This window comes from Brienomyrus brachyistius, chromosome 8 (genome assembly GCF_023856365.1).
Source record: "Brienomyrus brachyistius isolate T26 chromosome 8, BBRACH_0.4, whole genome shotgun sequence".
Classification (NCBI taxonomy): Eukaryota; Metazoa; Chordata; class Actinopteri; order Osteoglossiformes; family Mormyridae; genus Brienomyrus; species Brienomyrus brachyistius.
The window spans coordinates 4,853,286-4,865,555 of NC_064540.1; the positions used below are offsets into that span (position 1 = coordinate 4,853,286).

At 43.1% G+C, this 12,270-nt stretch overlaps 1 protein-coding gene across 1 annotated transcript in view; it reads left to right on the forward strand.

Moving 5' to 3' along the window:
* Positions 1 to 12,270, forward strand: part of angpt4 (angiopoietin 4) — a 33,775-nt gene that overhangs the window by 19,202 nt on the left and 2,303 nt on the right. Inside the window, exons 2-8 of the mRNA XM_049023819.1 lie at positions 835 to 990; positions 1,722 to 1,843; positions 2,449 to 2,681; positions 5,002 to 5,117; positions 5,353 to 5,454; positions 9,591 to 9,757; positions 10,829 to 10,959. Of these exons, the coding sequence (XP_048879776.1) occupies positions 835 to 990; positions 1,722 to 1,843; positions 2,449 to 2,681; positions 5,002 to 5,117; positions 5,353 to 5,454; positions 9,591 to 9,757; positions 10,829 to 10,959 (1,027 nt within the window). The remainder of the gene's footprint in view (positions 1 to 834; positions 991 to 1,721; positions 1,844 to 2,448; positions 2,682 to 5,001; positions 5,118 to 5,352; positions 5,455 to 9,590; positions 9,758 to 10,828; positions 10,960 to 12,270) is intronic.

The following is a 12,270-nucleotide window of genomic DNA, read 5'->3' on the forward strand; positions in this document are numbered from 1 at the left end:
TGTCACTTCCAGGCAAAGGGGCTTTGGCCGCAGATGTAGCAATTCTGAATTTATTGTGATCATTTCTTGTACCTGGATGTCATCTGTGGTGACAGTTCAATTGACAGTCTTTTAGAGAAAGGTGGAGGAAGACGGTCCCTGCATGTAGGCCTCACAATCCATGCCGAAAAATGTACAAGGACATTGTTAATAAACTCACAATGATCTAAACGAAACACCATAATGTTTTGCTTATGTACTATTGCCCTTCTGATTTAAAATTGTTCTAAACGCAACTCATGACTGACACATGGTTGTCATTGCATGTCGAAACGCTTGGTAAGGAAAGCCTTAAAGTAAAGTTTTACTGGGTTCTCAGCCTAAGGCACTGAAATCAGTATGCGGTCATTACTGGGTTTTATATTTTTCCTGTCGGACCAACTAAATTAAAGGGTGACTGGTCAGCTATCGTGATAATTAGACTGTATGATACGATCTATATACAAAACGTAAAGCTGGTCACGGTGGAAATGTGGGATCAAAACCCACAGAGGCTTCTGTCAGTCACCGGCTACTTTAATCCGATGGGAACCGGGAGAGCAACCACTGGGAAGTGTGTGATTGCTGCCACATGGTGATTCCAGTTAAGGAGCATCACGTCTCGCAGCTGCTGTGGGGGCAGGAAGGACTGTGCAGTGAGGATTGTACAGGAAGCTGTTAATTAAGAAATCTATGCATATGAAGCATTATGGCAACTACAGCCGTCAATCCCTGACCAATCTGTTTCAAAGAAAGCCTGGATGTACTGCATGTTTATTCCCAAATATCCTGTCTCCCGTACACATGGACGGCCAGCTGGAGAACTACATCCAGGGGAACATTAAAACAGAGCTGGTTCAGATCCAAGCCTACGCTGTTCACAACCAGACTGCCACCATGCTGGAGATGGGCACCAACCTACTGACTCAGACGGCAGAGCAGACCCGCAAACTCAACGTCGTGGAAGCGCAGGTAATGGGGGGAGAAGAGCACATATAACCCAACCCTGTCCAGGATAAGTAGGTCCAAGACTGATGGGTGAATACATGAGACAAAAATAACATTACACCCATAGAGGAAAATTCTGATAGGCTCATGCTGTATGCACCATTCTAAGTAAAATGTGCCATTTATATATAAACTATGTCCACCTGCTTACATTTCTTAAATGATTGCAGCCTTTTCCTCACATACCTACTGTATACTGTCATGTATGTAATGTATGGGTGTATATTATGCTTTGTCATACATTATTTCTGCTGTTGCATTTTGCATGGCCAGTTAACGGCCTCCGACTACCCAGTACACAAGTGCAGTAAAGCTACAGTAAATTCTTCAGAGACCTGTAATGCATTCAATAAGCGGCCAAAATGTAATTAGTTTTGACGATCTCGTTGTAACGTCAGTAATGGCTGTAAAAACTGGCCATCTCATAATATGACAAATAATGTGTTAAAATAATATCAGTTTTATTCAGTGGAGCTTTTTTATCCAAAGTAAACTCCCTGTTTCACTCATGAACGATTTGAAGACTTACGGCAATTTTCAGTTGCTGGCATCTGTACAGATTGCGAAGAAAAAACATTTTAGATCTAGTTTGCCGTTAACTGATGTTAAATACGGCACGCAAAGTTCAGACATCCGCGTTGACTCAGAGACAAGTCAAAAAAGCTACTCGTTTCTCTGTGGTTCCTGTGATCCAGGTTCTCAACCAGACGTCCAGGATTGAGATCCAGCTGCTGGAAAACACGCTGTCGACACACAAGCTAGAGAAGGAGCTGCTGATACAAGTCACGGAGATTTCCAAACTTCAGGACAAAAACAGGTAGCATAAAGATTTAAATATGTTGGCAAGTGCAATCTGGGTTTCAAATCTCGTATTTTTTTGTGTCGTTACACCACATGTGTTAATACTTAAGTTTCTCCTGACAAAAGATTACTACATGAAATCCTCTGGTGTTTCTTTTATTGTATAGGGAGCGATGTGTCAAAACTGAATCAGAACATCCTTCCAAACATCTCGAATACATCTGCATTGGAATTGCAAATAAATTATATTATAATGAACGCAATCACTGTAGTGTATCAAGTTACTCACAATGTAATCGTTTTTTGTACTCCAAGCATGCTAAAGATTGCCTTTAAACTTACACAACAATTACATCATTAGAAAAAATGTTGATAAATGGTTTTCAAATCATTGTTAAAATGCAGAAATGAACATGTGAATTTTGCAGCCAGTGTTTAATCTTGGAGTTTCAGCTCTCAGATTTTGATAAAGATCACTGTCATCCTTTTTTTTACGAACAATTACAATAAAATCTACAAATATTTTACACGTCTGAGCTGGCTAATGCATTTATGACAGTTGATATCAGATATGCAAATGCAAAAACATGTTCTCTTCTGCATGTTTTTACACAAAATCAGACTTCTGGAGAACAAGGTGCGCGTTCTGGAGTCACAGCAGAAGAGCGAGATGGACCGCCTGCGGGAGGAGAAGCAGAGGCTGCAGAGCGTGGTGGTGCATCAGACGACCGCCATCGAGGCCCTGGAGAGGCAGCTGCACGTCGCCAGCAGCAACAACTCCGCCCTGCAGAGGCAGCAGCAGCAGCTCATGGACTCAGTGCACAGACTCACGAGCCTCTTATCCATGGGATCAGGTAGCATAGCCAGAAGGTTCTTGGTTTAGATCCTGGGGAGGGCACTTCTCTGTTTTCCTTTGACCGTGGTACTTAATGAAATTGCTCTGGGAAATATGGCACCAGTGAAAAGTTTGGGCATTCCTATTTATAATGCATTTGTTTTTATTTTAGCTGTTATTCAATTTATAGTAAAAGTTCTAGCGGCAATGGAATAGTACAATTCACCTACTGCAACGACCAACGTAAGTATTCAACATCTGAATTTTTTTTTTACATTTTCAGCTCTTCAAAAGAGCCCCCCTTGCCTTTGATGACAGCATCGCAGACTCATGTGATTCTCTCATCCAGCTTCCAGATGTAGCCACCTGGAAAGCTTCTCCATGCTGAAGGGGTTTCCATGAGGTCTGGGCATAAGATGGCACATTGTTGTCACTCCTCAATCTAACTCATTCCAAACCAGCTCTATAGGCTTTATAGCAGATGGGGGGAGGGCAGGTCATCCGTTGTAGCACTCCATCTCTTTCCTTGTTCACAATGCGGTGCTCGAGGTGTGCTTAGGGTAGTTATGATGTGAAAAAACAAATGATTTTCAGTAGATGTGTCCAGACTTTTGACTGGTACTGTATACGGTCCGGTGGGTAGCATTACTGCCTCCCACCTCCAGTATTGTGGCTTTGTATCCTGCCCCTAATCTGTGACTATGCGGTTTGCATGTTTTGCCCACATTCGTGTGGGTTTTCTGTTACCTTTAAGTTGCCCGTTGTGTGTGTGTGTATCCTATGATTGGCTGACGTCCTGTCCAGCGTGGTCCCCTGCCCGCTGTGTGTGTGTGTGTCCTATGATGGGCTGACGTCCTATCTAGCGTGGTCCCCTGCCCGCTGTGTGTGTGTGTGTCCTATGATTGGCTGACGTCCTGTCCAGCGTGGTCCCCTGCCCGCTGTGTGTGTGTGTGTCCTATGATTGGCTGACGTCCTATCTAGCGTGGTCCCCTGCCCGCTGTGTGTGTGTGTGTCCTATGATTGGCTGACGTCCTATCTAGCGTGGTCCCCTGCCCGCTGTGTGTGTGTGTGTCCTATGATTGGCTGACGTCCTGTCCAGCGTGGTCCCCTGCCCGCTGTGTGTGTGTGTGTCCTATGATTGGCTGACGTCCTGTCCAGCGTGGTCCCCTGCCCGCTGTGTGTGTGTGTGTCCTATGATTGGCTGACGTCCTATCTAGCGTGGTCCCCTGCCCGCTGTGTGTGTGTGTGTCCTATGATTGGCTGAAGTCCTGTCCAGCGTGGTCCCCTGCCCGCTGTGTGTGTGTGTGTCCTATGATTGGCTGACGTCCTGTCCAGCGTGGTCCCCTGCCCACTGTGTGTGTGTGTGTCCTATGATTGGCTGACGTCCTATCCAGCGTGGTCCCCTGTCCGCTGTGTGTGTGTGTGTCCTATGATTGGCTGACGTCCTGTCCAGCGTGGTCCCCTGCCCACTGTGTGTGTGTGTGTCCTATGATTGGCTGACGTCCTATCCAGCGTGGTCCCCTGTCCGCTGTGTGTGTGTGTGTCCTGTGATGGGCTGACGTCCTGTCTAGCGTGGTCCCCTGCCCGCTGTGTGTGTGTGTGTCCTATGATTGGCTGACGTCCTGTCCAGCGTGGTCCCCTGTCCGCTGTGTGTGTGTGTCCGTGTGTACTATGATTGGCTGACATCCTATCCAGCATCTTCCCCTGCCTTGTGCTGCCTGCGGGGGGGGGGCACCAGCCTCTTTCCCTCTGACCCTGGATACTAGATAAGTTGTTTGAAGTTGTATTAAAGACTGCTTGGGTTTTTTTATACCGCAATCACTTCAAACAGGCATAGTAAACTAGCCAGCTGTGTATTAATGTCTACATTAGGCTTACAATCAAAGATACAATGTTTTATTTTGCAAGCCAGCCATTCTGGACGGGGTGCTAAATTTATACTGATTGCTTTGCACGGCTACTAGTTTTTGTTTTGGAATATGAACATCCTCTTGGTATCGATATTGATTTTTTAAATTTGCTTTAGTATAGTAATTTGGAAACATTGATTTTTTTTTGTTATTCCTGGCAGCATCTTCACACAGGTTCTAAACCAAACATGTGGAAAAGCACCCCCCCCCCCCCCAAACATACTTTGATCTCTAGCCTTCAGGTTTCTTTGCTTGAAGAGTGTGGCTACAACTGCCAACATCTATTTATTTTTAAAGCACATGCAGGAAGACCGGCACGTCTAGACAGAACAGCAGTGAAAATGGAGCATCATTTTTACGAGATAAGAGGAAGGTAAATTAAAGTGATCCATGCCCCTGAAGAGTGTGCTTGACGTTTTCTTCCCCCAGCGCCACACTGGAGGCAGCTGAGATTTCGGGACTGTGCCGAGATCTACAAGGCAGGTTATAATACGAGCGGCGTGTACCGCATACACGTCGACAGCAACGCGACAGAGCCAACCAAGGTGGGGATGGGCCGTCGAGCAAGGTTCTGAGATGTTTCGTTGACGGACAATTTTTGAAATTTCCACAGCTGCGCTGACTGTACAGCATGTGCTGAGATTTGTTAAAAAATACTTGCTTGTTATATTCTGTAAAATAGCACTGAATCGTTTTACTGCATTACACCAATACAGTGTTTGCGTTGCGGTAGCACTGGGTGCGTCCCATTCAGACATCATGAGTGTTTCCTCTTCACAGGTTTTCTGCGACATGGAGACCAGCGGAGGTGGCTGGACAGTCTTCCAGCGCAGAGTAAACGGCAGTGTGGACTTCCAGCGGACATGGAAGGAGTACAAAATGGTAGTTATTCTTACATCGCCAAACCAGTTCCCTGCAGCCCTCGCTGGGCCGCCGTCGTCCTTGAATTTTAGACCCTGCATGCGAATGTGGGACCATCGGTCGACACACTCCCCAAGAGAAATGGGGGGAAATTGTCATGTTTCCATTTGTAGTGGTTTTCAGAGGCAATTTAAAAAGCTTTTTAGGACATAGCTGTTTTTTTGGATGATTTAGCCGACCCTAACATGGACCCTCCCCTGCTTGGCCAGATTTAGATGCCCTGAGCTAACAGATCCTCTAGTTTCAAACAAAGAGTAAAGAGACAAAAACAGGATCCGGCAACTTGGCTCAATCCTCAGGCTGCGACTGACCATCCATCCTTTAGGGTTACCGTATGGCAGACCGATAAGGGACGCTGATCCCCCGACAAATCGATTGTTCCATTATGGTGACAGAATTGTACAGAGTGGATTTCTAAGGGATGCCAGTTCCCCAAATGAAAGATTTTTCTATGAGACTGTCCTGAACATCTGACTTTCATAGCAACTGTGAATCAATCAATCAATTAATCAATCAATCAATCAATCAATCTAGCTATTTCATGCAGTATTAATCAATGGCCTGTGAAGCTAAAAATATTTTGTACATTGAAAAATGGTCAAAAATGGAAATGAAATTGAGAATATTGAAAAACAAATTTTAAAACTGTCTAAAATGTTATGTAAAGAATCAAGAAAAAATTATTCTGGAATTGTTTCCAAATTATATAATTTATTGCCTTTAAACAATTATTTGTACACCTGGCCATTCATAGAGTTGAAGAAATATGTTCCAGTGGGAGGAGGTCTCAGTCATAATTTTTTTTTAGTATTTTCGGTATGTATGCATGTATCTACCTACCTACCTACAGTACCTACCTACCTTTGAAATCTTCACAACTGAGATTATGAGAGACTCCGCATGAGTATACAATCAGCTAGCTGTTCAGTAGTACTGGCCACACAGAAATAGATTCAGGACCGGTCTAATCTTTAGATCCATTGATGTGGGTTCATTACAGATGGGGGGGGGGGTCAAACCATTTCTGTTACTTCCTAAGCTTTATGGTTGGCTGATCATGCCAAGCCGTCTCATTCAGAGTAACTGTTGATTGTCATAAGGTACCACAACTGAAAAGAAGGACACTGAAGCGTGCAACCAACTGCGTAATTGCAAGAGCGGAAAACATGTTGTTCCCTTATGTTTAATCTGGTAGTAATCTATACCAGCTGTTTTGTTTTCTAGGTCATAAAATATGCATTTACATGTTTCTAACATGGTATCTAGAAGTCTGTGGCGGTCATTGTAATTTAATTCCTGTCACTAATTTAATTTCACATGCATTAGTTTAATCATTTCCAAGCATGGTTTGCTTTTCCTTAGGAGAGTTCAGTGTCAGGCTTTGCTGATATGGCATCCGAGGCGATCATCACCACCAGAGCCCCCCATCCGAGGCAAAGTGAAACTGGCTGGCATGTCGGCGCCCCCTCCGAAAAAGGCGCCCTAGGCAGCCGCCTATGTCACACAGTTATATCCCAGTTCAGAACTATTCATATGTGCCTAAGATTAAATGACATGCAAACCTAAATGATTTATGTGAAAAGATGCAAAGCACTGGCTATATTTCCTAGCACTATTCAGACGTGTGTCTTTCCTGAAGCAGAACAGTAATGCAAACACTGCTGTTCTGCCTTAAACAGGGCAGCAGAAATTCAAAGACGTCCTGTTTAGGTCCAGTGGATTATAAAGGAATCAGAGCAAAATTGGACAAAAACAGAAGTGAAGGGAGTTCACCTGTTTCAGACGGAACTGGGCCGTTCATCTGTAAGGTGCCGAGGATCGATGGAGATGAACACTGTCTCCCGGCTTAGCCACAGAGGCACTTTATCTCTCTGTTTTTATAACGCATAGCTACATCAGATCGCCAGTCCTGTCCCAACACAGAGGCACGTCATGGCCAGCAGTCGGCAGCCGAACGAGACGTTTCAGCCGCAATATAAATCATCTTTCATTGCCATGACGCGTACATACGGAAGAGGATTAGGGCCACCATGAAAATATTGTTTGAATTCGAGTTTTTTTCTCAGAATTCTGACTTTAATCTCAGGATTCTAAATCTAATCTCAGAATTCTAACTTTTTTTTCTCAGAATTCCGACTTTAATCTCAGAATTCTAACTTTTTTTTCTCAGAATTCTGACTTTTTTTTCCTCAGAATTCTGACTTTAATCTCAGAATTCTGACTTTAAAGTCAGAATTCAAATAATATTTTCATGGTGGCCCTAATCCTCTTCCGTACGTTCATTTGGAAATCTTCCCTAGTTTTTCCCCTCCATATTTCAACCCAGATAATGTTTTGACAAGCCTTTCCTGTCACTTGCTGTTTTCCAAAATCTACACACTTTTTACAATCTTAGCAAATATTAAAAAGTACAAGTCAACTGTAACAGAGTATTTCAAAATCCCAGCATCTTGGCGATTGCTCTTGCTTGCCTACAGCCAAATGTAAACCAAGCTTCTCATGTCCCATCGCTGTTCATCTCTGTACATCTATGCTCTCTTATGGAGCCTGAAGTGTCGTACGCTCACATTACACTGATACAGTGAGTCTTAGGTAATAAGTGCAACATAATAAAGACGTAGAACTTGTTCAGAATAATCTAAAACGTGTCGTCATCCCAGAAAATAATGGCAAACTTCTAATGGCATCTACAATATTATGTTTATATTACTGGATTACATTACTTGATTAAAAGTGTTGTAATTTCTCCAGAAATACAATTTCGCAAATGTTATTCATAGGATGGATTTTTCCATGTCATCCTTTCCCCAGCTAAAGTCATGTCATTGTGTATTTAATTATGAGTAATGATGATTCATTTAAAGTAATACGGTTAAATCAGGCACTGGCTTTCCAGGGAAAAAGTGTAACAAGTGATGTTTATTTTTACAGCAATCTTAAATCTTTATACAAATAACATCTTTTATACGCTATATATTTTTATTACATTACGCAGTTTAAATGCTGAATTATGGTTTTAGAGGCCTTATTTTGTCCTTTGAAGTATATGAGTTTGTTGGATTGATGTTTTAAATGGATTATTTTTCTGAAAGTTATGGGACACATAGTTATATGAATAGAAATTACCAACAAACTCATATACTTCTGGACTAGTCCTGCACTAGTCAGGACTGTCTGCTGATGCGTAGCAGGTAAAGCACCGCAAAGCACCCTAATTCTGTGTCCCGGCCTGTTCCAAAGATGTTCCGCTAAGTTATGAGTTGAGGTTCTTTGCTGACCGCGGAGATCTTCTCAAATTACTCCCTGCACGCATGACTGTTAAAGCTAGCGAGTGTGATTGCAAGCACACTGTCAGACGTTGACTCATTTGACGGTGGTGATGTTAAGGTTCAGTGATGTTAGGGTTCAGTGTATGCAACGCAAAGGTTTACTTATGTGTGCGCAACAGCAACAGTGATATTAAGAAAATATTAAGGCTCTTACAACGTCACAGCTTTCATGACTTGCTTCCATCGCCCACCCCACTATGAAACATTTCTGTGAAGGTTATGCCCATTTTAATACAGTGTTATGCAGTGTTACGCAGTGGCTGCTTCATTAGGTATTGCCTAGCTGGGACTGGGTAGAAATCACTGTTGCCTCCAAAACAGCTTCAATATTAGACAAGTGATGTGTTCAGAAGCTATACACCACTGTTAGCTTTAGCAGGTCTGGGAATTCTCCTTTACTGCCTCTGACTGGATGGATTTTGTCTGTCATACCATGGTCAGTAAATTGTAGACGCTGCAGTGTGTGAAAATCTCGGGAAGGCTGGAACCACATTCAAAATTGCTTGGATTGTGCACCCTGGCCATTCTGATCCTTAGCCAAACAGGAAGTCAACCTCTTGACCCTCCCTGCACACTGTGTGTATTCAGTTGTCACATGATTTGGTGTTTGGAGAAGCAGGTGAACCTAACAAATTGGCCCATAAGTGTAGTTTAATGTGAAATGCTTTGCTGTGGTCGTTATACCTCATTTATACGCCATATGCTGTTGTGGGTGATCTAAGAACTGCACATTTAAAAACTGACAGAATCGTTCTTTGAAAAACACAGGGCTTTGGTGATGTTGCTGGGGAGCATTGGCTGGGCAACGAGGTGGTGTTCAGGATGACCAGCCAGCTGCAGTACTCGCTGCGGGTGGAGCTGCAGGACTGGGAGGGCAATGCGCCATACTCACTTTACGACAAGTTTCAGCTGGGTAGCGAGAAGCAGCATTACCGGTACGTTACACCACCTTTGCTCTCCTCAGGGTGCTATTCCTCTTCAGCCACAGCTGTGCGTGTCCCGTGATGGACTGACATCCTGTCCACGGTGTCTCCTCTTTCTGTCTGGGATGGACTGTAAGTTCATGGCGAAATGAGTGATCATTGAAGGCAGATGGATGGTTTTATCAGATGTTATCAATGTGACATACAAATAGTTCTCAGAATTTCCAAATGGATCTGCAACTGATCCACCGTTTATATCCCAAAAACAACAAAAATGCTCCATGAAGCTTTCGCTGGATGAGCACTTCCTGCTTTTATCCAGGATCGCCGGGAAAAGTGCTGACTGCAGCTCTTGAAATGACATTGACTTCTTCCACCTGTAATTTTTCCTCCAGTTTTCCAAGGCATTTTTTGAATGACCTCTCTCACCTGTCGGTGAAGCAGAGAATTTCCAGCGAAGTGGAGAGCCTTCCGGTCGTCTGCGAGCCCAGGAAACGGAGCTGCACATTATCTGGCTCGTTGAGCTAGATGATGTGATTAGCAACGGCTCACTCAGGCTCATGCAGCCGTACTGGCTCCAGCTGCAGAGGGCAGCAATTAGTGCTGTGTGACACTGGATAGTCACCCTTGCCCCCAACACAAGCGCCGGCTTGTAGGCATAGATATTTGACCCTAATCCTTTTTTTCTGGAATGCTCATCACCTCTTTTCTATTGAACATGAAAAGCCATGTTTGTATATGACCTTAAGCCTCCAGTTCAGAACTTATACTAAAAGATGAGGTTGTCAGATTCTGGTACAGACTGTGATACATAATTATTCCAGAGATCCCTTCTCTTAAAGCATTTTGATCTCTGGGTGTCTTCTGTAATTTTGGTCACAAGCGAATATCACCAGCTGAATTATGGTTAACTATTCAGCAGCTGTGGTATTCAAACCTTGGTCATTAATTTGCACAGCAAATTAGATGTCAGTGCAGTTTGCCTGTGTATAACATTTACTGGAAATCCAGGTCTATAGGAGTAACACATAAGCTGTAGGATTTGCATGACTGTGTGTTCCATGCCTTCTGTGATTTCTTTAGGCTGTTCTTGAGGGGCTACAGTGGAACTGCAGGGATGCAGAGCAGTCTGGCCTCCCACGGCACCAGTTTCAGCACTCGTGACTCTGACAATGACAACTGCCTTTGCAAGTGCGCCCTCATGCTGACTGGAGGTATGACAACAGCTCTGGCCTCTCATCATATTTAAGACCAACATATTTTCGTAATTTTTTGTGACATGAAGTTTGATTAACTTTCAAGCTGAGGGAATGAAATTCGCTGCAGCAGCTGTTCGGTGTCATGTTAGCTACCACTGATTTTCCCCCGTTGGCTAACTTTTATTATTAAGATAAGATATACTTTATTGATCCCCGGGGAACACAAGCAAATCACCTTTTAAAATATTTAGTTTTGATTTATGAACATCATACACATACATAATATAGGCATACTGTATGAAAGGAATTTTTCTTTTATTATTATTGTATATGAAATTTTGACAAATATATCCTTTAAGTTAATAAATATTTTCTTCAGTATGGTATCAACTAGTGTAAAGCCACCAAATTTAGGTTATCTGATTCTTATCTGATACCAAAATCTGAAAGCACTGATTAAGACCCTGACATTATATGCCATGGCCACCTTTATCAAGAACTGTAGGTTACGTTGTTCCCTCTGGTCAGCGTTAAGCAAAATAGAAATATTGGTGTGAAAACAGAAAGCTGAAGGGTGTTATACTGAAATTGCAGCCGGGAGGCTCCATAGCAACAGACATAATTTTGTACTCTTCTACTGGAGAGAGGATTTGTCAGGTGCGTGGAAAGATGCAATGTTTCTGTACCACGTGACTCGCAATGTGACCAATAGACATCAGCTGTAACCAGGGAAGTCACACCCTGTGCCCTGCTTCCTACAATAAACAGGGATGATAAACCTGAGCTCAAAGACGTGGAAAAAGAACAGCAGCGAAAGTGATAACTCTCCTTAAGCTGAGGGACTTTTCTCTCTTTCCAGCTGTTCTGATGCCAGACGCAAATGTCATATTTTTCTTCAGTAAAAGCTTAGCCCTTGAATGTAGCTCCAGTCGTAGGATGAAAGTGATAATTGACGCCAAAAGTAAGTTTCAAAAAAGCTGCTTTTCTCTAAGAGATCAGATTAGGCAGATAAAGGTCAAATAACAGAAGTTTTAAGTAGCAAGACTTCAATCATAAAACTTCATAGCGGAAGTACATCAAGACGATCAAACATTTCTCAGCGCACAGCTATTTACTTTGAATGTCTGATACTCCGAACATTTACTTGACCATGAAATAACTGTACGTTGACTTTTGAAAATGATTTCGGTATAAATAGCAGTTTGAAGAAACGCAAACGAGCTGAAAACGCTTCTGAAATAGGTGGCTGACATATTTGATCCAAAATAAACAGGGTTTGAGTGAAAGGATAGTGAAAGACCAAAGAGTGGCTTGTCAGGCCTTTCC